The sequence below is a fragment of the Phalacrocorax aristotelis genome, chromosome 7 (assembly GCF_949628215.1).
Source record: "Phalacrocorax aristotelis chromosome 7, bGulAri2.1, whole genome shotgun sequence".
In the NCBI taxonomy this organism is placed as follows: Eukaryota; Metazoa; Chordata; class Aves; order Suliformes; family Phalacrocoracidae; genus Phalacrocorax; species Phalacrocorax aristotelis.
In genome coordinates, this window is record NC_134282.1 from 16,925,319 (window position 1) to 16,948,117 (window position 22,799).

The 22,799-nt window shown below is 46.1% G+C and overlaps 1 protein-coding gene across 5 annotated transcripts in view; it reads right to left on the bottom strand.

The window, feature by feature from the left end:
* TP63 (tumor protein p63) overlaps window positions 1–19,994 on the bottom strand; it is an 83,190-nt gene extending 63,196 nt beyond the window's left edge. For 4 of the 5 annotated variants that reach the window (XM_075098970.1, XM_075098969.1, XM_075098973.1 and 1 more), the window contains exon 1: window positions 8,365–8,540. In XM_075098970.1, coding sequence (XP_074955071.1) covers window positions 8,365–8,406 — 42 coding nt within the window. In that variant the 5' untranslated portion in view covers window positions 8,407–8,540. Of the gene's footprint in view, window positions 1–8,364; window positions 8,541–19,906 lie in introns of those variants that run through there. The other variant, XM_075098971.1, reaches the window with a different exon arrangement.
* Window positions 19,995–22,799: the final 2,805 nt, after the last annotated feature.

A 22,799-nucleotide genomic window follows, 5' to 3' on the forward strand; every position in this document is an offset into this window, starting at 1 on the left:
GAAAGAGGGTGGAGGGAAATTCACTCATCTACTTATCTCTAGTCAATCTCCACCAGCACTCCTCAGGGAGTCAATTCTTATGCTATGGATAAAATGCAGAGTAAAGAAGCTGTAGCAGTGAGAAGTCATGGTAAAAGCTTGCAAAGGCTATTGAGGACCTCAGACACACACACTTAAAAATTTGCAGAATCCAAAATTTTACAGAGCAGTCAGAGTTTTATTCTTTGCTTTGAGCAATCACACCCCCGAAGAGTATTTTGTGACACATAACCAAGATGTCATGACCTTACCTAAAAAAAAAAATTTAAAATCAAGCAAAATTGTTAAATACTTTAAGTAATTTCCCATACAGCAGAGAGAGATCCACTTGCTGACTTGACACTTTTTTTGGCAGCATACTTAAGTCTTATAAAGCTACAGGCTGAGAGAGTATGTCCACCTATTCCTATTGTTCTCTTCACCTTTGCTCCTGAGGCATTACACACCAGCCCTGTGCATCAGATCCCTGACGTAGCTGGACTGCAGCTCTGCAGCACAGGGATTTCTCCCTCAGCAGTATAGCTGAAAAGCCCAGCGCTGCACCTCCTGCCTCCCCATTCCCAGAAGTCAGCAAGGTTCTTTGTATTTACTTCCTAGATGTGGATTAAAACTGAAAGATTCATATCTGCCAAGACACAATCCATCTCTTTCATTCCCAGACACTACCCCACCATAAAATGTTTCCCCTTCCCTCCCTAAACTGGGCGTTTCCTCCCACTTTCTTGCCCTTGGTAAAAACATTCATCTTCTTGCCATCTTGAGGAAGTTGGACTCATCTCAAATTTCACCAGGTCCCCTTGTATACCACTTCCCAAAGTCCTTGGGGGGAAGTTTAATCCGGATCCAAACTCTGGAATCAGTCCCAAGAGGCTGCTGGGCTCCGATCAATACATTAATTTTTCAAGCGTGCTCAGCCTTGCCACTTGGGTCCACTTCCAAACACAGCGGATGACAGCACAAGCCCAGAAATACATCACACCTCGAGCCATCTAGTCTAGATACTAACACACACATCCTGGTTAAAACACTGCTCCTTTAGTTGTGCCATTAAGGCTCCAGGTGAAACAGCAGCGGCAGGGGATGTGCAAAAAATACAAGATATTATTGAATGTTCTTGGATCAACTCCCAGATAACTCAAACCTTGTACAAATTAAAAAAAATCCAACCCAAAGACCTCCAAACAACAGAAAACCACCACACAACACTAAATACACATATCCTATATTTTTATTACTTGCTTGTGCATGGAGGTCATAACAATGGTCAGTTATTTCAAACAAAATCATCAAGTTTAGATTCAAGTTCCCAGGGAGGATTCAAGCTTACTTTGCCAACGTCAAGGAACTAAAGCTTTCATGTGTCTCACCTGAGACTTCCTGAACAGTTATTTCTTACTGATTTTGCTCCTTATATTAGAAGCTTTACAGAAATAAAACCCTAATTGTCTTAAACCTCATCCTGCTCTATTTACTCCTTGCACAAGGTAACTGCAAGCAGCTAAGCTAAAATTGGAAAGCCTCCCATAGGCTTTTCCTTAGAGGAGAGTTGACTCTCCCCCAGAAGCCAGTCTGGGCTATATAAGGTATAAGGTTGACCCCTACATTTCACTGCACTTCCTCCTCAGTACCTCACGGCCAAATCACATCCTGCAAACTCTGTCTGTCCTGGGCTGCTCTACTAAGGATTTATCCTATGGTGTGCCCTGACTGGAAAGCAGCTCTCTAATCCTTCTGACAGGTACAGCATCTTCTCTCAGCACAGCAAAGCTCTGGTGGGAAATTCCGTTTGGGAGACTAAAGATTGGAAGATTTTTCAAAAATCATTTAATACTGTAAATGAAAGAACTAAAATAAAACAGGAAGTTTAAGAGCAGCAAGTTTATTCACTTGGAGAGACCCACCCATATACCTAACCATGGCTAAGCTCACATATCACTCTAAGATCATGGCCTCAGTTGTCCAGGGCTTGCAAGGCAATCATGGCACTGACACAGCAGAGAATCTAGAAAACACACGCAAGTGAAAAAAACATTGAATCTCAACACCCTTGGAGAGAAGTTATTTTCCTCTTAATTCTACTTGATACCAAAAGTGACTTGAACCTAATCCAGGCCAAGTGGCACTAATAAAGAGCTTGAGCTCACTTCTATGCTGGAGAGGATGGAGTGGAGTGTTGCTGTTGGTATATGAGAAGAGCTTCTCCTTTCTGATGATTTATACAACCTTGCTTTAAAAGGTTTGCATTCACTTTATTGCCTACTCTGCACATTCTCAAGAGGCGTTGGAGGCAGTGCCAGAAAAATAACAGGGCTTAACAACGTCTAGTGCAAATCCATCGGTGCAAGAGCTCCTTTCTGAAGCGTTTCCAGATTTTTTTTTTCCAGTGGGAACATTTTGCAAATAGAATTTAAAATTTGCCTTGAGCCAGGCAACACCCGCTTTTATTCAGCCCTTCACGATAATGAAATAAGTAGTTTCTCCGCTAGTTATAGCCAACATCTTCCAGAAGAAAGCAAACTCAAAGTGCATGGTTTACACCCTCTCCTCTCCTGTTGCAGATACCATGTCTTCCTCATGGAACTAGTGAAGCTTCTGTCTCACAGAAAAGAGCCGCAATTGGAAATAAACCTTTCCACTAGGCATAACTTGGCAGACGCAAACCAAAAGCTCACCACCAGATGGGTTGAAACACACACAAGGCAGACAAATCTTCCATCTGTTGTTTCTCTATACTTGGGGACAGGGAGAAAAGAAAAGCAATTTCATTTGACTTAAAACTTTTACTTTGTCATTAAAAAAAAGTAAAAAGAAAAACAGGTCCCGAAGGAAGCTAGACAATAACATAACTGGGCTTGTGTCAGAAGAAATCAGAGAATTCAGGTGTTCGTGACATTGTGGAAGATCCAAGCTAGACTAGTAAAAATAACCAGTCCAAACAGCTGGTTTTGTGATCCCTAAGGAGTAATACTGAACAGAAAGTATATGGATAATTTTGTCCTGTCTCAACCGAAGCCAGCTTACGGTAGAGAAGAATAGGTCATCAGTTAGAACCGCCAGTTCAAGATGTAAGATGCCCTCACTGTACTGCAATGAATGGCAGCTCTTTTCTATCTCTCATAGTGAAAACCTTTTCATTCCAGAAAATACCTGGTACTTGTTGCTCACCAAATAAAGCAAGATAACAATTTGCCAGCAACCAAGAAGATCCCCTGCCCCGAATTTCATAGTGCTATTAACCCTCATTTTGAGCACAGAAAATTAAAATGGAACGCAATTTCCAACCTGATATTCTATGTAATTGCATTACTGTGCAAACCACAAAACGCGTGTAACTGAGCAGCAATGACGCTTCACACACAGCCAAACTATCCTGATTTCTGCAGAAGAATTGCATGCTGCACACTGAGAAGTTAAAGCTGTGCAGATGGACAGAATGTCATCAGGTTTCATTTTTGTCTATTAAAGGACACATTCATTCTTTCCACCCACACGCAGGTTACAATCACTTATTTCTGGGCTACACCCGCAGCCTTAGTCTAGCGAGGTCCAGTTCTTCCATCTAAAGCAAGGATAGGATTTCTCCAGCTAACACATTTGATTCACTACTCAACATGGGGTCTTATTACCTCTATTATCAAGACTGATATCACCAAAGCTTTTTGGTACCCTATTACAAAACAGCAGAAAACCATCCATAGCATGACAAACCTGCTCCAGTAAAGAGTGATTGGACCCCTGGTTGAAACACACTCAACTCTTGCCCTTCCCTGTGTTCCTCCCCCAGAGTGGTCTTCTTGCTTCAGCTGGGAGGGAGACAGGAGCACGCGGCAAGAGGCAGGCCTTAGCTTCCCACTGCTCATCTCTTTAGACTACTTCAATGTCTTCATTGGCAGACCCAAACAGAGCAGTAGCATCCACAAGATACAGGCATATACGCGTCTACCTTAGCTTTTCTATCTCAGGGTAAATCTTTGCAACTGGATTGCAGTTTTAAAACCTCAGATGAAAAGTTACCTGGTTATGCAGGGCCTCTACATCCTTGCAGAAGACCTTTGCAGGCCAAGGATAAGACAGACCTCACAAGCCTACACAGATGATGTCACCTGATAAAAACTTTAGTAACTTAAATGCAATTATAGCAAAACCAAAAGATGGATACACAAGTGTAGCTGAAATTGCAGCTAGACATCATCAAGGAACACAATGCCCAGTACATCCCTATTTCTTGCTCCTAATGAGAGACTGTCCAAACATGTGGGGCATTGATACCATTTCAACAAACAGAGGCCACCAAAAGACATGACTCCCATACCTGAACCCTGCACAGCTCAGGGAGAGGTTTCCTCCCAGAGATCAGGAGTTGTCTGCCTACTCAGAGCCAGCAGAACCCTGAGACATCATCACAAATAGGAGGAAGGACCAGGAAAGAGGGTCAGGTTTAGCCAAAACCTTCCTTCGGAGACTTATTAGGCTTCATATAGCATCTATCCAAGTGCTTTCATCTTGGGGTAGGACAAGATGTGGAGTGCAGAGGGTACTGCACAGATGAGCCTTTCTCCCTCATACCTCCAGACTGGAGAAAGGGAGCAGGTGGGTTGCTCTTCAGGGCTGTGACCAGGCGGTGTCCCTCAGAGACAGACTCCTTCACCACAGGTTTGCCCAAGGGACACAAGGAAGGGGTGGAAGAAGAGGAAGAGCTTTCCCTCAATACAGTCAGGGTGACCACTGCCATGTGGCAAAACCAGCCAAGGAAAGCAACACCAGAGGGGCCATGGCTTTGTCCTCTTTAATGGTTGGTAGCCAAATCCAGGCTGACAGCAAGGATAAACCCCAGTCACTTTTACTGCACACCAGTGAAACTGATTCTTAAAAGTGAGCTACAGCTCAAACCCCAGATTCCTTAACCTTAACCTAATGCTTGCTGAACTAATGTCCCAGATAGTTGCAAGAAATGTTCCTCTCACTGTGGAGGTCCAGCTCCTTCCAGGCTACCCCAGAGTCCTACATGTCTGCAACTGCAAAGAACTACTCACATCAAGGGCACTACAGATCAAATGCATGCATCTGAATTATTATTTGAAAAGCTAAGGGGAAAAAGAAAAACAAAACCAAAAATGCACCCTTCTGAACAGGGTATCCTAACCCTCAAGGATATTTGCAGCAATCCATATGCAGGTTTTCTTAATTTCCAGTTTGAAGGAATGCTGCCAAAAAGCCATAAAGCAGAGCACAAGACGGTTTAGTATAAAACTAGTTTCCCCCACTCCCCTCCCAAAACTATGATAAAAATCTTAACGGAAAGAGATTCTTTAGTTTGTCTATCTCCCACAAAGAGCAGGAAGATCTTCAGGAAGGCTGAAGGATATAATCAAAAGTCACAGCACATATTTCTTATCAGTGTTTGAACAAGATGTGTTTATTCTTTTGGCAATGCTTTAATTTGATTTTAGCAAACACTAAGCTCTGCATCATCATCTCAGCCAAACTAAAGAAGAATTCAGTGTCCCCAAAGGGAATCTCCTATCACTCTCATCCTCCACTCTCAGCACCCAAGAAACTTGGACAAGACTGGACAAACTTGCAGACACCATCTTCACACCCAATTTTGTGCATGCTCCCCCGCAAACACTGGTGCACAACACCTAAAATTCCAGATGTGGAGATGAGGTAGAAAGACACAATGAAATCCAAAGGTTTCCTGTTCATCAGCACCTCATCACCCCATTACAACCGCCCCAACATCTCTCCTTTTCCCCATCTCCTACTCATAAACACACAGGAATGGATCTCTAGGGTCATCAAGTCTAGTGCTTTGCCAACAAAGAGCTTAATCGTTCTTATAGTCAACCCAGATCAAATGCTGGGTTAGATTAAGCTGGAAAAGTGGTTGGGGCAGGTTCCACCTCCAGCCTTTCAGGGCTGTGATTCACTTCAATGTCGTTCTCCCCTCTCTCAGCTTTTCTCAACCAGATTTTGCCCATTTGGGAGGAACTCCTCATCTCACCGCAGCAGTCAGCTCCACGCTTGCAGGCATGGGCACTGTAGGGCTGTGGGCGATGGTGCGAACTTGCCACCCTGACCACGCAGCCTGTGCCGGGGCTTGTGCAAGGGCTGGTTCCCAGGCTGCAGGGTGGAGCACGCCACACCACTGGCGGGTGCGGAGGCCAGAGCTCAGCATCTGCAAGCAGGCAGCGAGCATCCTGTGGTGGCAGGGCAAAGCACCCCAAGAGATGGGTGTCAGGTAGGAGAGGATTCCCTGCTCTCCATTTTAGAATTTAATTTCAATGGCGGTAAAAAAAATTTTTACTTCCTTCCCTTTTGTCTGTTTTTAAACACAAAACTAACACTCTATACCAAGTTTTTCATGAGTTGGTATGGCTGCCTTCTGCCCCATCCAGCAACAGCTCTGAAATCTGAACTCCAGCAAGAACCAGTTACAACAAACTGCCACTTCTATTTCCACATGGAGAGGGTTTGGTTTTGGTGTTTTTTTTCTTCCCTTTTCTTCTTTTTTGAGGAAACCATGCCAAAGCCCACATCTTGTTTCCAAGCTTAGGGCGGGCAAGGTTCATCATCACCAATATATTTTAATTGAGCATTAACAAGTCTCCATCTCTCAAGACAAGTCATTAGAAAGTCTGCTCTTTCTCAGAAGTAAAGCCAAGTCAATGCTAATCAGGTTTTCTTTCTCCAGCTTACAATGCTTCGCTGGATGAACAAAGTCAGTGCACCATGTTCAAATCCAAGAAGAGGAAAGGGTGGCATGTGTGAAAGCAGAACTAAAGCCTTTTAAAAAAACCCTCCCTTGACAGCAACAGTGATGAGCAGCGTTTAAGCGGAGCAAGAGCACTCCTGAGCGCATGGCTTCTGACAGATGAGCCCAGCAAATCATCCATAGGGACTCCACAGCCCCACCGCTGCTATTCAGCGAAAGTTGATCAGATAGCAGCAGACAAATAACGCCAAGCAAACACTCCAAGAAGCACTCTCTCTACATTTAAGAGTTTATAATTAACCTAGGGGGGAAAAAAAAAGTCACCAATTTGGGTCTTCTGCACGGCAGCAGCAGGTAGAAGCCAAGCGCACACTGGGAGTTCACACACCCTGCAGACAGGGGAACGGGGAAAGCACACCGGTTTCAGCTTACCCCTCACTCTCCCTGAGTCGCAAACCTGCCTCCCCGGGCGTGCGAGCCCCAAGTGTACTTTTAACAGACTTTTCCTTGCCAGCTATCACATCTCCTATCTGCACTCTCGGCCTTGCAATTCCTATTTCGTTTTTATTTCCAAGTGGCTGAGCTTCTGTCTGCTTCATGTCTCTTACTCCGTACTCTCCACTTGAAACATTTTCACCAAGAATATACACGTGCACATACACTCACACACACACATATGCACACACAGAGGAGCTTTTGCTGTATTGCCATTCTGACAAGTGTCAACACAGCTGCTGTCTCTGCTGGAATGTAAGCCAATATTGTTGTTAGATCTCCCACAAGCCTAGGTAACTTCCTCAAAAATTTGCACAGCATGTGGCAATTCTCTCCACTTCTACCTTACAAAGCATCGACCCAGTTGGTTAAAAACAATTAAATAAAAAACTTTTAAAAAAAGAACAACCAAAGTTGCAGCTGAAGTTTGAATTCCACTTGCGTTCATGCGGTGCGAAGGACTTAAGAAAGCAAAATGCATCCGTCGTACGTGCATTCATCCTCAAATATACGATGTTTAGACAAACACCGTATATAAAATACCTTGCTGCTGCTGCAAGTCACAAGGCAAGATATTAACAGCATTGAGTAAAAGAATTATTGGCGTGGACACTAATGCAACATTTGCAGAGAATCTTTGTTTGGCTATTTTACTTAAAGAGGTAACCTAAGAAGGGGTTTAATAATGCATTTTTTTTGTTATTTCCTAGATACCACCCACCTTTAACAGTGAGCAGCAATTTTGGCAATAAAAGACTAGTAAATGAGTTACAATGCAGTCAACACATACTGCTCAGACTGCTACAGGAGCACAATCCATATGCATTGCCCACAGTAAGCAACTGCTTTGCCTTGCTTCTCCAGTGAAAGAAAATTATGTTTGGCTGATCAAGGTTCCCGAAACAAATTTGCCCAAATGTCGCAAATGATTCAAAGTTCATTCTCATTCCAATATCTGCCCAGCAAGCTCTGCTTCCCATCATAAAGTGAAAAAGTTTCAAAAAACAAATGTATATTTCACACCTAACTTCAGGACTACAGGGATGAAGAAATTGCATGCGTTCACTAAAAAAAAATATATTAAAGATATGATAGCTCAAACCTAGAATCCTTACCTCGCTATACTGGGACTGGGCATTGTTTTCCAGGTACAACATGTTAGCAGTCAAATTGATCAATGCTGCTGTTCTTTCTTCTGGCTCCAGGATTTTGACAAACACCTCCCACCCCCTAGAAGACCCTAAAAATATGTGATGCTACTTGGAAGATAACAGGACTCGGAGTGTGCCTCTCTGCATAATTGAAGTTTCCCTTATATACTTAAGTATAGGCAAGGAGGAGGAGGTGGGGCTCTCCTGCCTTACCTGTCCAATCTGTCAAAGTGCCACCTGGAGTCCTCCACTCCAATGGAGAGAGGCCTCTCCCAGCTCATTAAGTAGTTAGAATTCCTTATCACCAATCTCTAAAAAGCAAAGGGAAGGGAAGGGGGGGAAACGACAAAAAAAAAAACCAAAAAAGAAAGAAGGGAAACTATAACTTTCCCCTGTCACTTTTCTACAAAATTTGGGAACTCAAAGGACAGCCATGGCATTGCTCCAAAGGAGTCACTCCAAGAAACTTCTCCTATTTATTTTCTGAGAAGACTCTAGGGTTTTCTTCAGGCACAGGTTTAGCTGCTACCAAAGCCCAAAATGTTAAGGAAGGGATCAAGATGCAACGTTCAAGACTGGTGGTGCAGTAACACAGCCAAGCCTCTGGCTGCTGCAGCATGCCGGTTTTGGACAAAACCCTCAAGGAGCTTTCTGAGAAAGAATCACTGTTTCATGCACCATAATCAAGCTATATGCGCCGTCATATGTGCGCTCCCATCCACACTCACGGCCAATAGGTCCTGCGCTTGCAGGACATCACTCCAGCTACCTTACCGCCCCCCCTTTGCCATTGCTTCTAATTCATGACACAGTAATAAGTCTTAAAATAATCTCTCTTACAAATAGGAGATGTTAAAAAATTTAAAAAGGGACTCATAATTTTGAATTGATATATGGGAGAAGCTGTTGGGCACCGCTCAGTAAAAACCACGCGGACATTGCCCACAGCAAAACGAAGATTTTGAACAGAGGGATAGGAGAGGCACTGACTGCTCAGCCCGCTCAGGCTCGATCTGCGGGAGAGCAGAGCGAGCAGACAGGCAGGTCAGGAAGGGCCCGCTGTGATTTTACGCTGGAGGAGCGGACAGAACCCCCCGCCCCGCCCCGGTGCCCGAGCGCAGAGCCCCGGCAGCGTGCCGGCCCGGCGAGCGGCGAGCTCCGGGCCGCGCCGGCGGCACCGGCCGCCCCCCGGCAGCGGGGCCGCCCCCCGGAGCCGCTCCGAAACGCCCCGCTGCAAAGGGGCCGCCGCCGCCGCGCCGGGCGAGCGGGAGGCACGGCGAGAACAAAAGCCGGCTCGTTTCGCCTGCTCCCCAGCAGCAGGGTGAGCGCCGCCGAGCACTGGGAAACAAAACACCTTTTGAAAGGGGGGGGGGGGGTGGGGGGGTGGGGAGAGAGGAAACCAAACATCCAGATCAGAGCGCGGCCGCCCAGCCTAATGACAGCGCTCCAGACTCGTCTCTGAGGACCTGCGGTGGAGCTGACCGCTGCCTCATCGCGGAGCACCCGCACGGGCTGCCGGCGCTCGCAGCGAGCCTCCCGCCGCGGGTGCCCACGGAGAGACCCACCCACGGGGCACTTCGCAAGGGGGAGGGAGCTCCCCCGCAGGGCTGAAACCCACCCGCCACCCCAACACGGCCGTGCAGGTGAGCCTTTGCCCAGGAGCTGCCGCTGCTCCCCGCCACGCCAACTCCCTCGCCTTTGGGCATCATTCAACCCCAACTTCTGAGCACACGGGGAGGGAACTCCAGGTTCACAGGGAGATGAAAGCGTGCAGGCTGTGCTGCTCAGGGTGCTAACGGCTGTCCCGGCTGTCTTCTCCAGCACAAGGCAGCAGAAGGAGCCACTACTGACGTCCTGCCAAGGACGCACCAAGCTCGCACCAGCCTCTCGTCGGGCTGTGAAGCAGCAGAGCATTCACCAAACTGCCACTAATAAAATGGTGCAAAAAGCCACCTTCATGCAAGAACCAGGGCAAACACAGAGCCGAGGATCGCAGTGCCCGCCCTGCCCTGCAGCAGTTCCTTGCCACGAGAAGCAGGGTAGGTATCCTATTTAGCTCTAGCCCTGCGAGTACAGCTGGGCACAAGAGCAAAAGGTTGCAAGCATTTCCAGGGCACCTTCCCAATTCCTTCTTGCAGAACATGATGTGAGGAGGTGCTTCCAGGAATGGGCTGCAGAGAGGAGTGCAGAGCTCTCCCCAGCCAAGGGAGAGCCCTACTTACCACCAACAGCAGCATCCCAGCTCAGGCTGGGGTCACACATACCTCCAGCACTCTGAACTACCAGCAAGAGCCTGCTGAGCACACAGCAGGTTTCCTACGTCACAGGAACAACTTGATAGACCACTGCCATGGCCCCTTCCCCTCCTCTCCATCTTCCCCAGCACCACCAAACACCAAGGGCTGTGCCTGGTGTGCTTATCTGATCTCACCCGAGATGGGTACAGGCCGAAAAGCCACACAAGTACTAATCTGGAGATACATGCAAGGTTTGCAGGGAGCAGCCACAGCACCGCTAGCCAAACAGGTCACTTCACAGCTCCACTGCAAAACTTGCACTGAGCTGGACACCACCTGTGGATTTTCTACTAATAGGGAGGAAAAGCTATTCTGTGCTTGGAGGACCATTTTGACCCCTGAATACTGTCAGGTTTTTGATACTGGCCCATGAGTTCAAAAACTACGGAGGGGAAAAAAAAAGAGGAGGTGGTGGTACATACATAGGTCTCCCAGTCTCAGCAAGCCATTGCAAAAACCTTTTACTAGCTGCGTTATGAAGCTCAGAAGATCCTCTGTTTCCAAGTCTTTAATGCAGCACTGTTGTGTTGGGTATCTGCTATCTTCCGTCCCACAGGTGGCTGGAGGTGGTTGTGGGTAAAGCAACACCCAGATGTACTACACAGAGATATGTGGAAGTTTATCCAAAGAGATCTGCATGTCAAACATGAGAAGTGTATATAGCATGAATAAATTGACATGTCAGCACAAATCCCTGCCCTCTGTACACACAGCCCCAACCTGGCTCAGTGTTTCAGTGTCATTAGCCTGTGTGGTCACCTTGACGTGGGTGCTGGACAAGTGGCTTTTTGCAAGTCATCCATCCACAAGTGACACAAAAGGCCACCACCACCCTGACATGGGTGGTAGGAGGTAACAGAGCATGCACCAGACACTGTGCCCACCAACGCTGATGCGGCCCAGGCACAGGGCTACCCCTCTCATCACCCCAGGGCTCCAAACTTTGTTTCACTGGCTTCATCCCTAAACACACCCAGCTCACAAAATGCTTCCCCATGTCCCATGGGCTGGTGTCATGCCTTAAATATTCATACAGGCACCAGTGGCATGGGGGAAGAGTAAAGGCTTGATCACTCACCTTTCTACTTCACCATGAGAAAGAAAAGCTCCTGGAGTGTCATTTGATTTTCTCCTTTTGCAGATGCAAAAATTTCAGAGATGAGTTTCCAATAACCTAATAGCAGCAGGGCTCTCTTAGAGGGAAACTTGGCTCCCTGAAATACTGTATGCTTAAATGGCTGAGTCACAAAACCAAAGGGACTCCCCCCCCACCTCCTCAAACTGCACACTTGCTTCTCTGCAATGGGACAGTGAGAGTTATCATTTATCTGAGCCTTCTGGACAGGTCTCCAAGTGAAACACCAGTATCTGAGCCTTCTGGACAGGTCTCCAAGTGAAACACCAGTATCAGTTCTGTTGCAGCTGTGAAGGTTGAAAGTCATGGCAAGACAGTCTTCATAGATATAAATTATACCTTATTATAACAATTACTCTAGTTGGGAAAAGCAGATTCAGGCAAAGGCCTTCCTTTCACGTGTTAAAAAGAATTACTTCACACTGAGGCCAGATGAACAAGATTTAACTCTATTCTCCTAGGCCAAACTCTCTCCCACCCTGAGCAAAAGAAAAACAAACTAGGAAATTAAGAAATCAACCCAAAGCATCAGGAGTTGTGCAAAGCCTGGCACTTCACACGTTGGATGCTCAGTTGGACTGAACTTAAAATCAAAGCAGCTCAGTCTCAGGAAAGGAAATCTCTTTAAAGCAAGTTACCTCCAATACTTTAGGAAACTAAAAATAATAATTACTAGCTAGATTTGAAAGTTTCAGCTGCGACCCTCCTAAATCTGACTCAGATATTCTAGAAAGCTTCTGGCAATGCTTTATGGCTCCTGCTGGTATCCTGAAAAACAAAATAATATGCAAACAAGAGCTCTAAGTTTCCAAAACAAGGCATTAGCAAAGTCAAACTGCTGGTTCCAGGTTTTTTGTTGGACTACATTTTCCCTGTGCTGTTGTATGGTTTGTCCCAGACTTCCTCACTAGTACCACTCAAGTTCTCAAGAACCTTTCCTGGACACAAGGCAAGTGTGCTAAATCACGACGATTAAAAATGTCATTGCCACAATTGTAGTGTTAATTGGAGATTGTGCAATTTCTTGTAGAAGGTGGGGGTGTGTGTGCACCTGCCTGCATGTTAGGTAGTTCAAGTAGAATTTCCTGCAGATCAAAGTAAAAAAAAAAATCTGCTCAGACCTCTCCACTCTTATAAAAATAGCATCTGGATCAACCACGTCACCACAGACTGTGACATTCACCCAGCTCAGAAAATGTTTACAAATTAAGACTGAGATAACAGAAGGAGGAGGAAAAAAATAGAATGTGGGGTTTGGCCGGGTTTTTTTTTTTTGTTTTGTTTGTTTTGTTACATCCGAATAACTGCTGAATGCTCAAAAAACCAAACCACTGCCAATTGGATTTGGGTGTCTTTCCAGTGAAGACTTTACAGAGACAGAAGTGATAGACTGCAATAGCAGACAGCTGGGTTAAAAAGCAAAAAGAAAATACTTTAAAAAAACAAAACCACCTTCTCTTCATGAAAACTCATGCGGAGCTGGTCTTCATTGCTCAAACCACAAGGAAGAAGGGGAAAAAGAACCCAGCACATACTGAAACAGGGGTTTTCCCCTTTCAAAAGAAAAAAAAAAAATCATCTATGGCAAGAAAAAAACAAATAGGGGAAAAAAAAAAAAAGAGATGCTGCTGAAAGGCAGCATCCTGCCCACTGCTGGGTGGATATAGCCTCATGGGCATCCTGGGCAGGATGCTCTGGAGCACAGCATGGGAGGTGTGGCTCATCTGTATGAAGGCAAACGATGGGCACCCCCAGCTTTCGCAGGGTTATCTACTTTGCTGTACCCACAAGCAACAAATTCAATGCCTTCCTGGCTTCCCCACCACTGACCCAGGGATGGGTCTGATGCCCAGAACTTCCTTTGGAAAGCTCTCAAGTGTATGAGCCTTCAAGCTAGAAACACACCCTGCGTGCAAGTGCTTAGTACTGAGGATCAAACCTTTCTTCCAAGCACTTCAAACTGCATTTTTCTCCATTTTAAAAGTGTGGGGCAAAGACAGGGACACAGTGCAGGTCAGCTTCTCCTTCCCCCAAGGAGCATGCCCTCCCCAAGGCAATCGGCTGTCACAACAGCCCTGCCCTCCGACCTCGGGTAAACATCTGCACACGCTGCTTATTTGAGCTCCTATAGCCTCGCTATCTTCCCCCAGAACACCCCTAGGGCTAATTAGAGAGTTAATGGCACCATATCAGGAGATAACGCTATGCTGGGGGAACAGGGAGATGGAAGGTGGAAAGGAGTTGTGAAACAAAACCAGTTCCCTTCACAACCGCTGTGCAATATTGGTTTAGGAAGGGTGCACACAGCCCCCAGGGGCTCTGCCCTCTGGCTGCCGAGCTCCATTTAATAAGAGAACAAGATACTCCTCTGGAGAGATTCAGTTCTCCAGCCAAGATGATGCAAGGTCTCCACACCTTCCCTACCGTCTGCACAACCAAAACCCCTCCAACCCCATCAAGGGAGGTCATTCCCACCAAAGTGCCAGCAGAGACTCCCTTCCCACAGCTGGGGTGAGATGCAGGATGGACACCAAGGATACAGATGTTTTATCATTAAAATGTTGTCTGTTTATCCCTGGTCCTCCTTTTATCTAATTTTTGCACTTTTTTGGTGCTCCATTAACTCTCTTTTAAGAGTTGCTTTCACTAAAAATTCTTGGAGATAAAAGGAAACAACCGTTTGGACACATAGATCTTTGCAAGGCAGCTGATCAGCCTGCAAAACCACTGGCCAGCAGACACTTGAGCAGGCACTTTTGGACTGATGAGTGCAAAAGCATGGTTCAGCAGATAGTCGAGCATGGAGCATAACCAGGGGACTTTGGAGGTTCAAGCCTCAGCTGTCAGCAGCTCTCTTGGTGGAGTAACAACCCTCAATATTCAAATGGCATTTTTGCATGATGAGAACCTTCAGATGCTAAACACTGCATGCTTGACCTTCTCCCAACACATTTGTAAAATATTTTGCGGAAGTAAAAGAAAATTACACAAGAAAATTAATGAGAATTGTTCCTGAGCAGCATGAACAGCCCTATCCCTCCACTGGGACAGGGGATGGCACAAACCTGCATCCCTGCACGAGAGACAGAGAGCTCTGGCCAGGAAAAGGGAAAAGCAGGAGATAGTGACAGATTAGAGAGTCTTTGTTTTTAATTACAAGAGAGGAGCAACTGTTGACAGACCAGGTTTGTTCTTGCACAAGCAACCGAAAGGAAAGTGTTGTTCTTCCCTTATCTTGTATAAACTACAGATTGCTCTTGGGAAACACACAACTGTTCATAAATGCACTATCTCAGCAACTCTTTCCAGCCAGCCTCTGCTACGCTGCCAACTCCCTCCCACCCAAGCCCTCGTACAATAATGCAATATTTAAAAAGTTATCAATTTAAAAAAATTCGAGAACAGTCTCCCAAACCTCTGTTTAAACCCTGACCTTGCAGCCGATGGCCATTCAAGCTTCTCATGAGAGTCCATCGCCATTATCCTATATTGCCCTGGTGTGTTGGGCCACAACATACACCCTGAGGCAGATGGGGAGCCTATTTGTTCCTTGTTTCCTGTGCAGAAATATTGCATTTCTCAGTGCTGGTCTTTGTCTGGGTGCCCTCTGCCTGCTCTCACGTGCCACATCCAGCACTGGTATGGCAACAGCCACAATGTTCAGTTATTTGCCCAGAGACCTTTCCCAGAAGATTGTCACTTCGGTTTCCAACTTGTCCAATTTTAATCCAGTCTGGACATCATCATGAGGTCCACCATGCCCATCCATGTCCTCAGAGAGAAAGAAGAGTGCTTCAGGGTACTTTTTCCTTGTGTTTAAGCAGGCTGGAGATAAAAATATCCATGTTTTTAGAGCCAACATAGTTACACTTGTTACTGAAAACTCCTTTGATCATTCATTAATCTCTGCAAATTCAGACGCTGATTAGCAAAGAGTTTGTTCAGTAGTGAGTGAACTAACCCAGGCCACAAGCCACTCCTTAATCTACGGTTCACAGAGATTGATTTAATTTTCTGTGACTGCCTGACCATTCACTCTCTCATTAATTTAAATGCTATCAAATCAGCAACAGTGAGGTGGAAAGCAGATGGTAGGGACATTCAGAGGAAAGCATTAGCTAGTCCAAAACTCTTCTTGTAAAATATTGGAGGAAAAAGTAATAGTTATTTACAGGACTGTGGGCAGGATCTGCAGAACCACAAAACAACATATACATAGTGAGACTTTGGATGCATTACTTTCTTCAAAGCAAGAATCCAAATTAATGCAAGAGAAGACTTTAAAAACAAAAGCTACACCCCACAGCTCACTGTGGTACAGATACTGGCCGTGTTGGACAATGAAGGGGAGTGGGAGGCTCCCAGGTCTGTGCTGTAGGTTTGTCTTAGCCTGAAAGGAGCATCCTGTGAGCCTGGCCACACCTCCAAGGCACAGCCAGTGCTGCAGCTTGCAACAGGCTGTGAGGTGCTCTCTACCCACCCCACGAAGAGGGGTGCCACGAAGCTCAGCAAGGTTTTCATTTGGCTGGATATGGACAGCTCAATACACACCTCATTTCCAGCTAACTAGACAGAAGGGCCTCATTTCCCCCACGACACCAATTTGGTTTAAAGTTAAAAAATAAGTCCAGAGGAACGTGAACTTTGGGGGTGGCCTCTCCACTTTGGTTAGTGTTCAAACCATGCTTCGTGGTTTGCTGAAATGCCAGCTGCCCAAGGGATTTACCACTTAGGAGCTCTAACCCAACAGATAATATGCAAAGCATGTTTACAGCTTCGGAAAGAAAGAAAGAAAAAAAAACACAAGAAAAAGAAGTGTATCCTATCAACTAGAGATATACAGTGAAGTTCCCAGCAAGATACTATAAACCTTAAACTTGTATTGGAGGCAAAAGTGCCTGCAGTCTGTTACTCCAAGATCAAAAGCATTTGTGCAGACCTTTTAAAGATATGAAATAAGCGCTAATGCATTATTGCTCCACTCCATACTTAAGCAAGGAGCACGTGCAACACCATGGAAACCTTTGGAGGCAGGCCTAGCTGCTTGGGGAAGAAGTTTTCTGAAGCAGCTGCTTCTTTTGTTAAGAGGTATTTGCATATAGGCAGATGACAGGATTTACAATTGCAACACTCTTCCACCTCAAGTGCTCATAGCAATATGAGCCAGGGATTTAAAGCCAGCCCTCCAGAAGAACCAGGCTAAAAAAAATCCACACCAAACAAACAAAAAAACCCAAAACAAAAAAAAAGCAAAAACCCACCAAAACAGAACCTAAAACAACAAAAAAAAATGCACACACCCCACAGGGTTCTTTTCCAGTAGATTTGTGCTTCTCATCTTAAAATTAGTTTTTTCCTTCCTAAAATAAATGTAAACTAAGCTACTAAAAGGACAGAAATATTTAAAGGAATTTTAAATATGCTTCCAAAATTATCTATAGCACAGTGGACAGATTGCCCATTGGTTTTTTTCAATACCACTAAGAATTCAGGTAAGTGGCATTCAAGAAAAAAATAACACACACTTGGTGTAACAATACCCATCAACTGGCTGCATTCCCACAAAAAGAAATGCAGTCAGCCCTGGTGTGCAGCCAGAACTAGGGCAAAACAGCACAGGAAAGGGAGCTAGTGAAAATGAGTTTGAAGAGACCTAAATGTGTCTTTAGAGCCCTACTACACACAGCAGGAGAGAAGCCTTCAGGCTTTGGCCAAACAGTGTACAAATGCATGCTCTATGTGCATCCTTTATCTGAAAGAATTGACCGTTTCTGGATTTGGATCTGCAGCCCTAGATGAGATGATTAGATAATTTGGAGGGACCTACACTGCAGAAGATTAAATATTCAGCAGGATTACAAAGCCAAGCCTAAATTAGCAGGGTTTATGAGTTCAACTTTAAACAAGAGAGGTGCTGGAGGGAAGCTTCCAACAGAATAATGCATTTGCTCATTATGGAACTGCCTTTGCATAATCTCAACTTTCTTTGCACAGCTATGGAACGAACAAATACCCACAAAGAAGAGAAACTTGGCAAGCCTCAAACTCTCTCAAGCACAAACCAGACAGTAATAAAAGCTTTGATCACATCTCTGTGCTGCACAAAGTCCTTCCTTCCTTTCTATGGTCAATCTGGGAATACTTACGCATGGAAACAGATGGCCACACAACCCACTTTGCTGCATCTACTTATCAAATTGGTCTTATTCTTCAGGTGTAAAACCATTTCCTAAGAAAATGCAGGGCTGTGGCACCTGCCAGAGCCCTGGGAAGCACACACCATACGTTAGTCAGCCCCTGCACCGAGACACTCCTCCTGCACTGCTCAGCCAGACAGCATGTGCCATGCCAGCTCCCTGCCCTGCTGCTGGTACACAGGGATATCCTCCCTATCCTGAAGTTCCACCACCCCTTAACCCAGTTTTCACCTGCTTCCTCAGCAATTACCTCACAGCAAGTAGAGGTCTCTCCTCCTGACCCAGCAAAACACTTTTAAGCAAGCAATTAAAAGTTTACAGAGATCAGAGCCTGCACTTAATATTAAGTGTTGGATAGGATGCAACAGATGGCCTTCTGGACAGTGGGTTGGGGTTTTTATGTCTGTCCATCATATTCTTGCTTACTTGATCTGGCCATAGCCCCCAGCTTGCACAGGTGATGAGTTTCTAAGGACCCAGGAATTCAGTGCATGGCCACCACATATGAATTACTGAGCTGATTTACATAGCGCTAAGGCTGAGAGCATACAGAAGAGATCTCTGCAGGGCCCTCAGCCCTCTCCTCTCCAACTTGCTGAGCTGCGACATGGGAAAGTACCTTGCACAAGGTGGCTGCTGTGGCTCTTCCATGAACCTACAGCAGGTTAAACCTGGGAAAGGTTTCTTGTTACCATTCGGAAGCATCAAATGCCAACTCTGAGATGTGTCATTGGCACACAGGATGAGGCCGAGTGCCTCAACACCTCCATGTCCTACATGGGCTGCACCCAGTCTCTCCCACAGCCTAGTTTTTCCTCCATCTCTGTGTATAAAGAAGGACAGCAAAGTTTCAGAACCAAAGTTGTCACTTTTAAAACTATGAAATGGATGTTGTACTTCCAAAATTTCTGCAGCCGCTAGGTTTGGGACACCCACAGCCCATGAAGCTGAGGACCCAAACGCAAAAGGACACAGACCTACCTGAACCATCCCCAGGGCAGGAACCCACCCCACAGGGAGCTCAGTGGTGCCTAACCAAGCCACACACAGCAAATCCTCACGATGACTTGTGGAAGATGAGGAAGGAAAAAAGAAAAAAAAAAGAAACCCAAGGAATTTTCTCTCCCTTTTGTGGGGAGGGACAGATCCAGGTTAAGAAAACTCTGACCACGGAGACTACCTGGGGAAAGGCATTCCACTGAACTGGTTAGGCAAGGGGCTGCTGGAGGACGGCTGCTCAGGGCATGAAAGGAAGGTATGTACAGGGGGAGGGGGATGAGCTGCTCCATCACTCAGGACAGCACTCCTGCTCCATCTGTGAGGTTCCTGGAGCCCTGGACACACTGCTGGGATGGTGACAGGAGACTTCCAAGCTCTGCAAGGTCCTCAAACACTTATCAGGATGCTAACTGCTGAAGTCCTTAGCCCAAAGAAGTTTCATTTGGGTCCAGACTAGTATGTCTTAACATTGTTGAGCAGTTTAAAGGACTTCTGAGGGATGGTAAAGGAAAGCAATATTGCACCCAGTATGGCAGGCTCACAGTGCACCACAGGGTCTCCAGGGCAATGCAGGGGTTATTGCACTGCCACACACTTGTTCCTAGAAAGGAGTCCCCAGACTCCTCCTCCCCATAGCTCCATGGCATTTAATCAGTTAAAAAAAAAATTTAACCTTATAACATCACTTGGTTTCTAGCACTGCAGGAAACATCCTTTGAGACCAGTGTTCCTCTTGAATGCAGGGAGCTGGCCACCACCCCACCAAAGACCCCATGGTTGCTGGCTAGATCCTTGGTCAGGGAAGAGGCTGGGGGCCACCTTCCTTGGTGAAGCCTAGCAAATGGGAGGTGGCCCACAAGAAGACACATTCAGCTTACCTCCCTCGCCATCTGCAGCTCCTTCCCAAGCCAGGGCCATGGCAGAGACTAAATGTTCTCCACGCCCACAGGGACCACCAGCCCCTCACTCTGGCTACACAGAAAAGCAGATCTCTGATGGGATTTCCCAGCCTGTCTGTGGTTAATGCCATGGGAGAGGAAGGGGCACAGCCAGCAGCCTCACAGATGGGCCACCCAGGACATTGTGAAAGAGCTGGTCACAAGGCACACAGCAAGGGAAGGATGCTGACTGTATATGTTACACCAGACCCACAAACCCTCTTCCTGTCTCCTCCAGCTCTTTTCATCCCAAGGTAGTGCAGATCACTAGTTTCTCTTACCCCTTTCTTACATTGGACATAGGAAGACTATTTCTTCCTTAAAAACAAGAGCATGAGAACAGCAAAGTTTTGGCCTAGCAAGAGAGAGCTGTAGCTCAGGTGAGAAGGGTTTGTCACCCAACCTTCTCCTCCAGCTCTTTCCCCAGATAGTTGCATTTTTTTTTCCACGGCAAACACACACAACTGATGGGTGTTCGGCAGTGCAGCACTCATGCTCATTTTCCAGCCCACTGGTGGAACAGTTTCCTCTGGCACTGCTCTGACCACTGTAGCTCATTCCCCACTGCCAGCTCTGTTGTATACAAGCAACCGTACCCCTAAAAATTAATTATTTAAATAAAAGCTTTCACTGGCACAACTCTTAGGATCAAGGGTGGGCATCTTCTAAGGCTGAAAGTTTCACTTTTCAACTCTAAGTTGCACGAAGGTGCAGAGCTTATTTTAAATGCTGATTGGGATTGCCTTAAAGTCCACAGAAGGATAACTGCTTTAAATAAACCAGGCTTAATTGCTTTGCACCTATTTAAATCTCACATGGTGGTACATTTTGGAGAAAAGCTGGCCTCGCTCTTTTCCTAAGACAAATCTAATAATAAAAAGCGCTCTGCCTTGATCTCACTGTTCATCTTCCAGGGCCCCTCTGTTACTGCTGCATTCCTTTGTGTTTATCTGCCCTCTTCAACTCTCTGCTGCAATCAGCTGCGTGCGGCACCTCGTGTCTAGAAGTGACATGGCTGAGGTTACAGGAGAGACAGGTGCAAGGGGAGCTCTCGCCCCGAAGCTATCCAAAGGAAAAGAGAAGCTGGAGGGGAAGAGGGTTGTAAGGTATTTCAGATTAAAGCCGACAAACAGCAAACACCTTGCCCCAGGCTACACATTCTCTGTCAATGCAAGCTGCTGCAGCAGCGAGCCCCAGAAACAGCAAAGCAAACATGGACTTCTCTGCAAGGGGGAGTTGTCACCTGTCAGGGATGTTTGCAAATTTATAGGGAGGTGGTGGTGGTGGTAAGGGGAGTAAAAAGAACTTTCCTCCTTTTAAAAAGATAGGCTGTTTGCACAGGTTTTTGATGCATATTTTGCTTTGTAAAGGCTTTTGTGCAGCACTCAACTGAGCGAAGGTGCCGTCTTCCACCAAAGACAAACTGGAACATTTATTAATGTACATACATTAACGTACTCTGAGCTCCTGCCTTACAGCAAGGGTGAGCATGGGATGGAATTTCCCTGCTCCGCCTTTGGGCTACCATATCTGTGAAAAACACTTGTTAAAGAAGTCACCATGCAGCTCAGCCTCTTTAGAAATGCCTCCTGCAAGGCTGGGATCAAACCCATCATAAGCAAGAAGTAACTGCACACCAAAAGCTGCCTGCCCTCCTATCCTAGCCCCAGTGCTCACTTCAGCAGTGCTGAGAAAGGGCAAGGGGAAGGGATTTTCCACTGATGTTTCACTGCACCACAGACAGGAGAGGGAGACTCTGAACAATGGCCTCAGGTGAGCCTGTCAGTTGTCACAGTGCTCTGCAGACAGCCCAGAGGAACTGGAGGTGGGGAGGCTTTGCTAGCACTCAGGGCAGCAAGTCCAGGTTTGTGCATGGAAGGAGCAAAGTTTCTGCTGATGGCCTTTAAACTGTTGGGAACTGTTTTTTTTAAGAGGATATAACAGAACAGTACCAACTATTTGGAAGAGTAGGAGCCCCTCTAAACACGGAAAATCTTTTGGACTACCTATCAAAGAAGCATCATTTTATTAGGTCTGTGCTACAGAGTTAGAAAAATCTGAGTAGCTGTCTCTCAATTCCAGATGCTGACTGAAGGCTTGCATGGCACCCTGCTGCACCCAGCCTGAACACAGAATCAAAAGATAACCAGACTTGATATCTGTCACCTCTCCTTGTGAATTCAGATTAGCTTCACCACATTAGCTGAGCAGATACCCAACCTCATATTGGCCTTTTTACCCTTTGCAATCTCGCAAGGAAAGAGGACAGCACTGCAGTCTGACTGCTGGGGAGACCAGAGAAGCTGTAACAGGTCAAACCTTCTGGCACCAGGGACTGCAATCAGCATGACCTGGGAGCTCTCTCCTTGCAGATGCTATCCTCCAGGTTACAAACACTGCCAGGATACAGACCGCCAACACGCCTTGGTTGAGCACATTCAAAATGGTGATTAGCCAGGGAATTAACTGACACAGCTTCTCAGGATAGAAACACAGAGAACAAGAAAATTTACAGACACCAACATAAGTTTCAAACCACACGTGTAGTACACACAAAGTGTACAAAACCCGGGAAGAACAGAAACAGGACACGAAGAGCTCAAACTCCTGAAATACCTCCTGCTACCTGGCTTCTTCACCAGAGCTATTGCTGAGAAAGAGCTGGTCAGTTTGTGCCAAAGGCAATAAACCAGCAACCATCAGTGCCTCATCTGCATTCCAGTCTCAAGCCATACTGATGAGATACCCATGACCAAGACTTTTTACAAACACTCTCTGGCTTTGTTGCCTACCTAGAGACCTGGGGGCAGGGGGAACCAAGCCAACCAACCAT